Source organism: Cynara cardunculus (genome assembly GCF_001531365.2).
Source record: "Cynara cardunculus var. scolymus isolate 2C chromosome LG 11, CcrdV1, whole genome shotgun sequence".
Lineage (NCBI taxonomy): Eukaryota > Viridiplantae > Streptophyta > Magnoliopsida > Asterales > Asteraceae > Cynara > Cynara cardunculus.
Genome location: NC_037538.1, coordinates 7,673,088 through 7,687,555, shown reverse-complemented (window position 1 = coordinate 7,687,555; position 14,468 = coordinate 7,673,088). Strand labels below are relative to the sequence as shown.

Here is a 14,468-nt window from a genome sequence, read left to right as displayed (position 1 = left end):
TAAGTACAACTTATTAAAGCTTCATATCTGAATTCGTGTAACTAATTGCAGATAAACATAATCAAATACATGATAAATATCTCATTTTAAATATAAAAAATAATTAGGATAATCATCGAGTCTGACAGAATACTTAATTATTATCTTTATAAAATGTTATATTATTAAACCAAAAATAAATTATTTCATTATTAAACTTAAATTAAATAATAATAAAAAAATCAATTAAAGAAATTACATAAAAAATGAAAACTTTTAAATAGTTGATTTGATATTAACGTTGATATATTTTTTTCATATTTATATTTTATTTAAAAAAATTATTATTCCTTTCTTAAAAACACATAAAATCGTATTATAACATTGACAGAGATAAAAAAATAAAATAGAACATTAAAATCGATATGTACCATATTGCATTATGCGAATACCTTCTACTAATTTTATAATTAAAAACGTAAAACCACAAGTTGAAGATACTGGATTACTAGAGATATAAATTCCAATACGAAACGTAAGTAAAATTGCTTAAATTTAAATAAAAAAATTCATATTTAAATAAAAGCAACTTCTGTTTTATTTTTATTTTTATTTTTTTAAAAACTGATGATTTGAATTATTTTTTTAAAAACTGATGTTTTATTTTTATTTTTTTATTTTACAATATTATGTTTTATTTTTATTGTAATCTTTTTATTGATAGTCTACAACTTTGAGCTTATAAGAAACTTACAGATCAATTTTTATTTCTGTGTGAAATGGGTTGTTACAGATATTCTATTTCGCAAATACTGACAATGTTAACCATCGATTTTCATAATATATAACACCCCCAATTCGGACCTAAGGTGTAAATATAGGATCAAACGAGGGGTTGAACTTGTATTATGAGAACAAAAAGAGTCAAGGGTTGGATGGTAATTACAAATAGGAGGGCCTAAATGTAAATAAAATATGTCCAATTAACGTAAATTGGTTTCAAGGTCGCCAAAGTAGGCAACTGTATACAGGAAGAAGTTATACTGGAATTAGGATCCTACTTCGAGAGAACTGCAACTGCTAAATGTAACAACATGTATTACAACACATTTGAGCATTCGCAGATCTAATGTGTGACATTCATTTTATGTATTAAACTGAATAAGACAAAGCTTATTTAAATGTTTTACTTCAAATTTGGTCTTCAACTTCAAATTTTGAGTCTATTAGAGAAAGTCTTCTCCAATTGCTGATATCTTCTTCATTTGCTTTTATATAAGTTGCTTAACCCACTTGCTTTGCAGATAGCCCGGAGTCACCGCATTTGAACCTCCGTAGCCACAAGGGGATTTTTATTTCTCCTTGGATTTGAACATGAGACTTTCTGATACTTTTGATCTTTGGAGCCAAGCTCAAACCAATCAGACACCACCCTTGTGGTTACCTTAAATGGTTTTGGATCACTTGGTTGAGAAACTTATCAACTGATCGCTAGATCGAGTAGTGATCCCCTCTCAGGTCTTTAGTTGCTTTAGATGTTGAATGGTTGCACTATTCAGCTGTTGATCCTTCACAAATGAATACTATTTGTTTTCTTACTTATATAATCACATGTAATTGACTGTTAAATCACATGTGATATAGGTATTCTTGTGTTTTCCTACTGTGATCATTTCTCTTTTGAACTTGCGCTTTCTCTCTCTCTCTCTCTCTCTCTCTATATATATATATATACACACACACACACACACACATACAGTCTTATTGTAGTTTATGCATTGTCTTGTTCGGTTCATGAACATGAGTCATAGGTTCGTGAACCACTGGTTTTTGGTAACAGTAACTTTTAGAGTTATTAATTCTTAATATCAATCTTAAAATTCAAGGTATTTAACGAAAAATAGAGTAAGAAAACAGATAAATAATTTTATAAGTTAAGCAGTTAATTTCGACAATGCATCAATACCTTTTTTTTTAATGTTCATTAATTGAATCATTGACAATATCTTAGTTAAATATGACAAAAGAAAATTAGGTATCATTTATATCAAATAAATTCTCTTGAAACCAATGGTTTGTCAAAATTAATATTTCCAACTACATGGCATTTATGCCACAATTCATCCCATACTAATACAAGTTGAGATTTTTGAGTTAGGTACGTTTACCTAAATATTTATCCAGTAAGTGCTTATTATTAGAAGTTAATACTGTAATTTATTTTATCGGGTAAGATTATATATAACAATTTACCGGTAAGCGTTTACTCGGGTAAGAGTCATCACCCTCACTTACCGAGTAAAACTCTTCATCTTCATCATTGCTCTTACCGGGTAAGATTTCTGACTCTTGTCATGTTTATCCGGTAAGGAAAATTACCTAGTAAGCACTTACCGGGTAAGCATTTAGGGGCCGTTTATTAAACGCTTACTCGGTAAGTGTTTATCGAGTAATTTTTCTCATTGGAGGAACATGACAAGGACCAAGAATCTTACCTGGTAAGAGCGATGATAAGGATGAAGAGTCTTATCCGGTAAGTGTGGGTGATGACTCTTACCCGGATAAGTGCTTACCGGGTAAATTGTTGCACAGAATACCGTTTTGATGTATTACAATCTTATCCGATAAAAGTAAATTATAATGTTGATTCCTACCGGTAAGTGCTTACCGAGTAAGCATTTGGGTAAACGGCCCCTTAGTTTCTTGATAACTCTCATTTTAAATGTTATTTATATATCGTTTGTGTGTATATTTTTTTCTTTTCTTTTTTAGTGTGTGTTTTCCATGTATGTGTTCATGTTTATCCCTTTTCTTTTTTTTTCATTTGTAGTTATTGAGGATAAAAGTTTGTATTTTGATGGTTGGATACATCATTTTTTTTTTGTTAAATGTTGAACTGCGGAAATTGGCCACTTTGTTTGCCACTATGTTGAGCAACGTGAATCCGAGGACAGCTGAAAGATTATCATTTTTTGCATGTTTTCTTCTGCTTTTTTTAACTGCATAACGACATTCTTAAAAGTAAAACTCTAAAAAGTAAAAGCAAAATCTTGGTGGAAAGATGTGTATGCCTAAAAATGCCTACCTAAAGGCTTAAATGAGAGAAAAGCTCTAACTATTCCTTTTTGTATCTTATTTTTTTAGATAGTTGTAGTTGTAGTTTATTTCTAATTATGTAATTTTCAGCATTATTTACCACTGTGACGACATAAGTGGTGACAGTTTTTAGTTTATTTATCAATTCAAGCAATCTTTAAGTATTCTTCTTCTTCTTCTATTATGTTATTTACTTTCAGTATTAGCTAAGCATCCCTTTAGGTGTGGGTGTGAGCAAAAGCTTAGAGTAGTAGAGTGTTATCATTTTTATTAACTTTTAAATTTGATCACTTGAGTCAGGATTTTAATTCAATGCTTACAAGTCGATCACTTATAAGTGTTAATATTAGAGCATCTGGAACGCTAAGGTCTTTTGCCAGCTCACCTGGATCGAGAACCGATCCATATTTTTTAGAACTATCAATAGAGTAAGGTTTAGGCATGGGAATTGGCCCCGACCCGTTGGGGAACCCGGTCCGCCCACCCTGGTCGAGGACGGGGACGTGGATTCCCGTTTGGCTCAAACCGGGGATGGGGATGGGGACGGGTATCGCACTCCGGCCCCGACCCGTACCCATACATATATTAATTAATAAATTATAATATATGTTATTTATTTCTATTAAATCAGTAAATAGTAATTTTTATTTCAATATATTTTGGATATTACTAAATGTGTTTTTGGATATTACTCGATATGTTTTAGTACATGTGATAATTTTTTTTAGATTAAATTTAATTTCTGTTGGTTTTCAATTTATTAATTATTATATGATAACGTATATTTTTTGTATTAAATTAATTTTTTTTTTATTTTAGATTTATTGAAAAAATGTGAGACTTAAACATGTGTAATGACTCATACATTTGATTTAATAAAAACTTATACAAACAGGAAAAAAAAATCCTCATTTCCTCGTTAGAGACGAGAATACAGGTGTAATCAAATTCCGTGATGGGGCCGGAAATTGGGGTCCCCGTTTCGTCCCCGCCCTATTAGCATACCTAGTAAGGTTTATAAGCCATGTCATCTGAGTAGTCCCTCTATAAGAAGTCTAAAATTGTGGGTCCCACATATTTTGTGTATGTTAAAAAATCAAACTTCATATACTTCAATACCATTTACACGGCTTTGTTATCTATTTTATATTTTTGATATATAATCAATTTAAAAAAAGAATTAAATTAAAACAAAATTAAAAATTGCATTTATTTATTTATTGATTTGATAAATAACACGTTTTTATTAAGAAATAAAATTGTAAGCAAAAACAAATATCATGTTATTACAATAATTTTTAAAAGAAAAAAAAAACAAAAAGGAAAGAGAGAAGAGAGAGAAGGGTGACAAATCCGTGAATTCATGGTGGTCTAAGGGCAAATCAGTCATTTAGTTAATAATATATAAACATTCAGCAGTTCGCTTCCCAAAACTTCTCTCTCAGTCCAAAGACCGCCTCTCTCTCTCTCTCTCTCAAGGATTTTATCGAACACCTTGTCTGCGTCTCACCACCGCCGTTATCTCGCCGGAACAGTAATCCTCCGGCCACGAAGACGTCAATCAAGACTCTTAGGAAGCCAATAGATTCTATTTATTATCTTGGTGACAGAATCGGGAACGTAATATGTGGCGGCGGAGACGGAGGTTGGTTAAGTAATTGATTCTTGAAGAAAGTAACGGTAATAAGATAGATGGGGAAGGTAGGACTAGGTTTGGCAGTGGGGTGTGCGGTTGCGAGCTGTGCGATCGCGGCGGTGATGGTGGGGAGGAGAGTAAGGAGTAGGAGGCGGTGGTGGGGGGTAGTTAGGGTGTTTGATGAGTTTGAAGAGGCGGCGTCGACACCGGTCGGAAGGTTAAGACAAGTGGTTGATGCTATGGCTGTCGAGATGCACGCTGGTTTAGCCTCTGAAGGTGGTAGTAAGCTTAAGATGTTACTCACCTTTGTCGACAACCTCCCTGACGGGTCCGTATAACCATCAGCACTTATATTGTATATAGATACTTATACTATGCTCTAAGACTCGTATGTTCGTGATTTTTCATAGTTGGGTTATAATGTTTTTGCTCCAAGTTAATTTTCTTGTGCAAAAATAGCATCCTCTGTTGCTAATTGATTGATTTTCGATTCTTCATACTTTGGGTTACTATTCGTTAGTCTACCAGATCCTCAATTTCAACTATTTATTTTGCTAATGTTGCTGCTGTAGGCTAATGTATCATTTTTGTGGGTATTTTGGTGTCATTGTAGTCTTCTGTTAAAATATCAAATCTGATCATTTTTTGATGCTGCTTGCGTCTCTGTGTATTGACTTGGTTTGTTGCAGAATTGGTCTTGTTTTATGTGTTTATTATTTGTTTTTTGGTAAGGACTCTTGGTGTGATGTATTTTGATTGAAGTTAGGGTAGTATTTGGTAAGAAAATTTCGAATATTTTTCCATCTAGAAGCTCTATTCAAATCTTCATGAAACTTTTGGTTTGAATCAGTCTTTATAAAAATATATCTTGTTTGAACTAATCTTTAAGACCTTATTTCTAGTAATTTGATGTGAACCACTTGCCAGCTGATGGGTTAAATCATCATCCTGATCCTGTGTGTTTCACTGCTTCTCTGGCATGGGGTTATTGTGAAGTGATTCTTCTTTGTTTTTTCTATGTGTTAATTCTTGTTTACAATAATTTTGAAGAAAATTCAAGGCTGTCAAAAAATTGGGGCTTCAATCATAAAGCCTCCACTTTTTGAAAATTGTAACGACAAAATGGGATAAGACTTTTAACTGGACAAGAGATACTATATTTGAAGCACCATTATAATGAACAACTATATTTTCCGATGCTATTGTTGTGTTCACATCAGGCAGTGAATGGATTTATTAAGTGAAGATATTTGCAATGGTCATAAGCATTTATGTCATTGAGCTTTGGAGATGCTTATATATGTAATTGCTTTATAGATGGTAATTAAAGATTGCATGCTTGTAAGGCAATTTACTTGTATTATATATTTAGTAAATATTGTTGAAGTAGATGGCCTATTTTGGTTTATCAGGAGCGAGAACGGAATATATTATGCCCTACATGTCGGAGGCACCAATTTTAGGCTTCTTAGGATTCAGCTTGGTGGCCAGAGGGCTATCCTTGAGTATGACGTTGAGCGGGAACTAATTCCACAACATTTGATGACCAGCACAAGCGAGGTGTCCAGGCTTATACACAACATCCTCTACTTCTATTCTGCATGAATTTGAAATTCTACTTTTGCAGGCTTATGTGAATTGATGTGATGTTTCTTCCGGAATATCGATGTTTGCAGGAACTATTTGATTTCATTGCTTTGTCCTTGAAGGAATTTGTTGAAAGGAAGGGAAACAATTTGCAGATTCCACAAGTTAGAGGGACGAATCTTGGATTGACATTCTCATTTCCTGTCAAACAGATGTCTGTCTCATCAGGCACTTTGATCAAATGGACTAAAGGGTTTGCCATTGAAGACATGGTTAGTTTGGCAACACTACAGGACTATGTACCAGTCAATTGTCAAACTTCAATATGACACCAGTAACAATGTAGAAGGCATGTTTAAAATTGCTGCAAAAGTGCAGTTAATAACGTAATTTTTGTACTTTTCCGGAGAGCATACATACAACTATATCGCTTATTATATTACAGCAGCTGTATCTTTTCTATCAAAAAAATTCGGGCTTGTTTGAAGTGATTCAGCTTGCTCGTTCACCCTGCCGTTGGCCCGTTGCTCAGTGTTTATGCTCAGCACAAACAAGTTGAAGTGTTATTATATGCCTGGATAGACGATTATGTGATATCATTATAGGGAATCCTTGGGTCCTGATCTGGGTCTTTTAAACCTACTAATAAGTGAAAAAAGTTGCACCTCTGTTGAATGCAAAATAAATTATGTTGAGGGGATATATATGGTGTCACTGGGTAGTTAAAATGTGTTATGCGACTCTCATCATGTGTCTGATACAAGGTGCGTATTGTTTCAGATTGGAAAAGACATTGTTGAATGTCTGCAAAGGGCGTTGTCTAGAAGAGGTCTAGATATGACTGTTACTGCACTTGTAAGAACTCAAGTCTCCTTTCGTGGTTTTTTTTCCTTACTTTTCTTTATGTGTATGTGCAAAACCTATTCTGTACCTTGATATTTATGTCCATGTGACTATGTGAAGTCAAATTAATGGAAGACATAAATTGTCTAGGTAAATGTGTTGACATGGGTAATTATGCTTCTAGCCTTCTAGGAAATGAATCAACATGTACTTCCTTGTTCACTCTTTGCAGAAGTGTCTAGTTTCTCATAATATACATTTGATATCAGCTACCAGTCACTGCCATTTTCCATTCTTCCTTTGGTGTTCATGTACCTAATTCTTTTAGAATCATATAGAACACACATGGTTTTGCATATGTTGAGTTGGGGGTAATACTAGTATATTTAACCACCAACAATAATGCTTGTGGTTTACTATCTATGGGACAACAGCAATAAGATTCTGAATTGGTTGGGGTAGGCTAAAAATGAGCCACAATCGAAATTATGTAGAGAGATTTCTTAGAGATCCCGTACATGAATAGCATTCTAATCAAAGGAATGGGAAATTTTCTACGAGTTGAGAAAAGTCGATTGATGAGGATTGAGGACTAGTTTAGAAAAGATTAATTTAATCATTTCCTATTCTCTTAAAACACTTACTTCAATGAATAGTTGCTAATTGTAGTGGTGGATGATGCTACACTCCTAAGCGGTTGATTAAGCGGCCTACACAGTCAAAGTGGTAAGGGGATGCTTAACTTTGAGGCAGTTGTTTAAGTGGTCAGTGCTTTTTAGAACACGCCTCTCCTTTCGTTGATTGAAATATTCTTTTGCCGGATATTCACTGTCTTTCCACTTTTTTTGCAATAGTGACCTAGCGGTAAATATCATACTACACTATTTCAGATTTATTACTCCAAATCAAAGTCTCTGCCATGAGAGAGGAATGTGAAACAAGTTTGTTTTAGGAGAGCTGTCACATGGCTGTGTGCAATCTCATAATCTCCACGCTGTTCTTATTTGGGGGGGGGGGGTTGCTATTCTGTTTCCCAATAGCATTAGCTGTATCATATCCTTAAGCATTTTTCTAGAGAGCTCTATTTTGTGTCTATTGTTTCTGTAATTTTGAAAGGTTAAGGTGTTAAGACTATTAATATGGTCTTATACATTATAAATGGATGCATTTGTAAACAGGTGAATGATAGTGTGGGCACGTTGGCCCTTGGCCATTTTTATGATAAAGACACAGTTGCTGCAGTGGTGATTGGAACTGGTACCAATGCCTGCTATTTGGAGCGGGCTGATGCAGTTATCAAATGTCAAGGCCTTCTCACGACTTCAGGAGGCATGGTATCCTTGATCTTTCTACTAACAACTAATTCGGAGAAGGAAAATGCTTCAATTCACTTATGTAACTTAATGTCAATTAGGTGATCAACATGGAATGGGGTAATTTTTGGTCCTCACACTTGCCTAGAACATCATATGACATTGATTTGGATGCTGAGAGCCAGAACCCCAATGATCAGGTTGATTTTTGTGATTTGAATCTTTACTTTCAGCAGATAATATATCTCCATAAAACCCGTGACTTATACGGGGATTCTGCTACAGGGTTTTGAGAAAATGATATCAGGAATGTATCTAGGTGACATTGTAAGAAGAGTAATCCTCAGGATGTCATTAGAATCTGATGTCTTTGGACCAGTTTCTTCCAAGCTGTTGGCACGGTTCGTCTTGAGGTATGTTTTTTAACTATACTCTTCAACCCCTTATGCAGAGGCTTACATTAGAGAAGTGTAGATGCATCAGTTCGTCAATAGGATTTAATAGAGTTGACAAAAATAGTGTTTAGACTTTATAATTTCAAATGCTTATAGCCAAAAATATTTCTGGCTAGGATTCATGGAATTCAAGAGCATCTTTGGAACCTAGACATGGTTTAGTGGTGCGGTTTCTTTTGGTTTTGTTTACGGAAACACATGCATCTTGGAAATCTTTTTTATGCTTGCTATGGGAAGGCAAGATGCCAAGATGGGATAATCTATATGACTTCTATGCATAGATTTGGTTGAGAAGGAAATAGGGGAAGTAAAGATTTACTTAAACAATAATGAAATTGTCTTCTATTTGGACATGTTTGTGACTGTTTAATTGTAGAGCATGTCATAAATTTGTGAAAGAGATGTGAACAAATTCATTAATAAGTTTGTTACATTAGAAAGGTTGCAATTGCTCACCTTAAAAACCTAAATGTGTATGGTATTTGAATATTAGCTATTGGTCTAAATGCCTTGTGCTAGATGATAAAAACCAAACCTGTATATACAAAGGCAAAAATTTTAACGAGAAGATTGAGAAGACCTCTGGCTTGCCAAGGAAGTTAGTAAAAAAATTAGAAAGCACGACTGTAAGTCTGTAAGCCAGAAAATTGCAAGAAAAAATGGTTTGTTTTGAAAAACACATTTATAAAAGTACAAATAGCCCACTACATGAACTTCTTATTTCTAATGGAAGATAAACAAACATAGTTGAAGCCTCTTGACCTTTCCCCCAACTCTAGTCCTACAAGCAATCAACTACTCCTGTTCGAGGTCATGCCTCAGAAAGTACTAAGGTGCTCTTTGTTTTTAAGAGGTGCTGAAGTCTGAAGTCTTATTTCACTTCTAATTGATAAGAGGTGTGACTGAAGTCTGAAAGCATATAATAAATAAGACTGTTTGTGTTTGTAAACTGATAGATGTCTGAATCTGTATAATTATCTATTTTGCCCTTCAAAATATTATAATGTTGAATTTATATACGTTTATACAATTTTAAGGTTAATCAATTGAGAAAGGACTGATGGAGAAATGTCTGTTGTTGAGGGTTTGGAGAACAATAAGAGGCAAATAAAGGGTCGGTTTACCTCTTACCGGATAAGAGGCCGGAAGACATAAGTATCTTTTGAAAATTTGGAAAAACAAACAGTCTGAATGGCCCTACCTCTTACCGATTGAGACATAAGAGGTTGATAAGAGCTTTTTTTTAAATAAACAAGGCCTAACACTTCCATGGCGAACTTGACTGCTCATCCTACTTCCTCCTCAGCTTGTCTCTCCCCCTTGATCATGATGCTCTCCACCCTTATATTTGGCGTCATATGCGATCTCCTACGAGCATGCCCAAACCACCCGTCTTTCCTCTTAGTTTATTCGAGATTGGAAGAGCTTTTACCTCTGCTCGAAGAACCTCATTCGCTCTTCTATCCAACATAGTTTGACCGTTTGTCTATCTCAACATCCTCATTTCCGCAACTTCCATTTTTATCTCATGTACCTTCTCTATCATCCAACATTCTGACCCGATACAACATAACTAGTCTAATAGCTACCTTGTCGACTTTGCCTTTTAGTTTTAACAGAACCTTTCTATCACACAAATCACAAAACTCATGTGGGTTGCCTTCACTTTAGCCAACATGTCGTTAAGCAATGCACATTGTTCTTCTCAACCTCACCCTCCATCTTAATTATGGATCCCAAATACTTGTACTCACTCCTTGTCACTCTCAGTCTCTATTGAAATTGCATCAAATATATTCCATCACTCTCAGTCTCACTCCTTGTCACTCTCAGTCTCTAGAAGGTTCCGGAAGGGTTAGTTTGGACGCTTAGCGTATGTGAAGGGATGGTATGAGTTGAGCGGGAAACCGGGGAGAAGGCCCTTGCCTCTCGAAAGCCTGTGGATATTGCAATCATTCAGCCAAATTAAAGTAATCCAACTGATTTACCATGAGTGTACATCAGGGCCTCTACCTCCTTGCTAATTCCTTAGCAAAAACAATAACTACGATACTTATCTTGCCCTTGTACTTCGTCCGTGCCATTCTCCCTTTCTGACGCCTCATTAAATAACATGTGAAAGTAATTACCCCATCTCCTCTTAATGTGCTCGCTTGTCAAAAGAACCCGTCCGTCTACATCTTTACTACACCTTAGATTCCCTTTGTCTCCACGCCTTTTTTCTTGGCCCTTGCCAGTTTATATATTCCCTTCTCCCCCTTGGCACTTATGGGTGAAGATGAAAATAGTTAAGATGTGTATGGGCACACTCACGTGGACTGAAAAAGTAGATAGTGCATACTTCATAGTTCATGGCTCAAGTTTTTACAGGAAAACCTAATGTAAGTTTCTTCTTCCCTATGAAGCGTCCTTTTGCTTCTTGGGAAGTTTATTCTTTCCGTATTAGAAGTGTTTCATTGGTTTCATTCGTAGGGCCTTAAATCTGTGTAAGTCGGACAATATTTTGAATGTACCTTGCACAAGAGTTTTGTCTAAGTATTGTAGGTTCTACTCGATTCGTTGTGTTAGGTTAATGAGAAGGTGGAAACAACCATATTTGAACTTTGTTTTATGAAGTCAAATTACTGTTTCAATGTAAAGTCAAAGGGGGGCCTTATATGGGCATGAATGAATATTAGGCAACCATCCTATGCAAGGATATTAATGCACATGTTAGAACCTTCCACTTGGGAAACAAATTCAGGGAAAAAATGAATATTGTCACCTTGCTATTGTAAGTGCTTTTGAATAAATAAACTTCTAAGTGGATAGTGAGATATTAAATTGAAGCAATGTTCTTGTTTTTCAACAAAAAATTCAGATGATATGACAAAAAATTCATTTCATTTCCTGTTGTATAATCTTGTTGGAGTCTGAGTCATTGTCTTTTCTACTAATTTTTTCCTTGTTTTGAAATAGATGCTCATGAGGAAAAACAAAATCTTATCTTTTTTCCTTCATTAAGTTGCTATTAATAGGGGGTCATATTTTCCCAATAATAAAAGCCAAGCTTTTGTCCTACTTGCTTTCTTAAACTGGTAAATGGTGGCCCCTCTTTCTCTCTTTCTTCCATTCAGTATATGTAATAAAGCCTTCTTTTTTTGTATTTCTCTTTGAAGAAAAGTGGTGTTTTTTTCCTTTTATAAATGAACATCTTTTTCATCACCCCTTTTAAATCGGTAGGTTGTGGTTGATTCTGATGCTCAGGGCCGACTTTGGTCGAGTGGCTGAATGGTAAATGTGGTCACTCTAATGGATTTCGGGGACGTTTGGTCGAGTGACTGAATGCTAAATGGGTTCGTCCACATTCTTTTATCAAGTACATGTTGTTAACCATAATTTATAGGAGCTTCTACTGAGTTTTGACTTTTGACTATGGTTTCTATTTAATGCCGTGTCAAACCCGAAAGACTAGTTTGATTTTAAGGTCCTGCTCTGTCTTTTTATGGTCCTTTTTGGACTGCGTCTCTGATAACTGTTTTTGGTTCAAAGTTTTATACATAAAATTGATGTGAAATTTTACTTTATTTCTTCAAATTACTCAGTACACCATCAATGGCGGCCATGCATGAAGATTACTCGCCCAACTTGAGTGAAGTTGACAAGATCTTAGAAGAAACCTTGGATGTAAGATGTTTCTTAAGAAGTTCTTTTTATATGTTTGATGGGGTGGGGCAAGTTTCAAATGAGAACCGTAAATATTTTGAGAAACTGAGAACCAACTATTCAGGCTTTTATTCATGGTGAATGTCATGATGGATGTTCATGATGAAAAATATTCATAATGAATTTACATGCTATTCATGGTAGAATGTTTGATATTCATGATTATTCTTGGTTATTCATCCTGAATATATGAAATAGTTGCTTCTTAAATTCTCAAAATATTCATAGTTCTCATTTGAAAAATATTCATAATGAATTTACATGCTATGCTCTAATTCCCCAAACTTTTTGGAGTTTGGTTCACTTGTTCTGATAAAATATGTTTTTTTCCCATCAGATACACGATGTTCCGCTAAAAGTTAGAAAACTGGTTGTCAAAATATGTGATGTGGTGACAAGAAGGGCTGCCCGGTTGGCAGCTGCCGGCATTGTGGGCATTTTGAAGAAGATCGGTCGAGATGGCACAGGGGGAATTACAAGCGGAAGAATCAAAAGCGGAAAAAGTGGTAAAATGAGAAGAACAGTGGTGGCAATGGACGGTGGATTGTACATGAGCTACACGATGTTTAGAGAATACTTAAATGAAGCAGTTGCAGAGATATTAGGGGAAGAAATTGCCCCATATGTGATTCTGAAGGTGATGGAAGATGGATCAGGCATTGGAGCAGCTATGCTGGCTGCATCAAATTCAGCCCAAAGTGTGGATACAGTACAGGTTCTATGAACATATATATATATATTTTTATATATTTATATATATAATGATATATAAATATAGATATATAGGTCCTGTAATTTGTAAATTCCATTGTTCTTTGCTCATATCATATGTATAGAAGGGAAGGTTGTAAATATGTCATATAGCAGTAGATGAAGCTTGTGGCGGTTGGTTGTAGTCTTGGAACCTGTTCATTCATTTCTTAGGGAAATTCGGTTTTAGAATTTGTCATTTGGGTTTTATCGCATCATATTGTTGAAACTTTGTGCATATTTTTATCGTCTTGTGGGGTTTAAATCGTATAAAAAAGGATCCGATTTTTAGTAATGTTCAAACATATACAGAGGTCGGATGGAGTTACCATTGTGGGGCTTCAACATATATCATCTCTTTTGTCTCAAAATAAATTTCTACAATGAAAACTGTATGAAGCGAAATATGTATTCATATAACATCTCCATCTCACAAGTAAAAATGATTTATAATGGTTTTCCAACATGTCTAATTCAGTTTGTGTGCACTTTCGACACACACAATCCATTGATTTGTGGTTTTTATAATAGAACCAAACGTTTTTAGACCAAGCTACATATTTGGTCCCTGTTTGTTGTTTGTAACATTTTTGGTTTCTTATGGTTTTAAAGTTACAGATTCGCTATTGTGGTATGGAAAAATAACCGGATTTGGTCCCTCCCTCTAACGACGGAAATCAGATTCGAGGGAAAAGGGGATGAGTAGGTAAAGATGAAGGTGATGGTTACCACGAGGTGCTCACGAACAAAGAGGGGATGGTGACCGGTGCTCCGATTGACAAAGAAGGAAGGTCGTTAACAAGGAGAACAGTCTGGTCGTCGCTGGGTGGCGGGGGAGATCTTGTTGACGAGCATCATCAGTTCATCACCGTGCTTTGGCCGGCGAGTTGTGGCCGGGAGTTTTAACCCGCGAAGATGTTGGTTCCTGGCTCAAGTCAAGGATTCATATATACATATATTTACAATTTTGTCCCTGGAATTTTAAGTAAATAAATAAATACACACACACATATATATATATATATATATATATATATACTAGAAGCGTACTCGCGCAATGCAGCGAGATACATCGTGATTTTAATATTTCATTTTATTCTTTAT

At 35.1% G+C, this 14,468-nt stretch overlaps 1 protein-coding gene across 3 annotated transcripts; it reads left to right on the top strand.

Moving 5' to 3' along the window:
* Positions 1-4,537: 4,537 nt before the first annotated feature.
* LOC112521575 (hexokinase-3-like) lies at positions 4,538-14,358 on the top strand. Of its 3 annotated transcripts, XM_025130510.1 has the most exons (10): positions 4,538-5,039; positions 6,124-6,271; positions 6,388-6,570; positions 7,079-7,153; positions 8,320-8,475; positions 8,556-8,654; positions 8,740-8,867; positions 12,494-12,575; positions 12,952-13,329; positions 13,983-14,358. In XM_025130510.1, the coding sequence occupies exons 1-10, from the start codon at positions 4,768-4,770 to the stop codon at positions 14,007-14,009; spliced, it is 1,548 nt and encodes a 515-aa protein (XP_024986278.1). In that variant the 5' UTR covers positions 4,538-4,767; the 3' UTR covers positions 14,010-14,358. The 3 variants fall into 3 exon arrangements, with proteins under 3 accessions (XP_024986278.1, XP_024986280.1, XP_024986279.1); XM_025130512.1 differs by lacking the exons at positions 12,494-12,575; positions 13,983-14,358 and having other exon boundaries at positions 12,952-13,057; XM_025130511.1 differs by lacking the exons at positions 12,494-12,575; positions 12,952-13,329; positions 13,983-14,358 and adding an exon at positions 12,156-12,483.
* Positions 14,359-14,468: the final 110 nt, after the last annotated feature.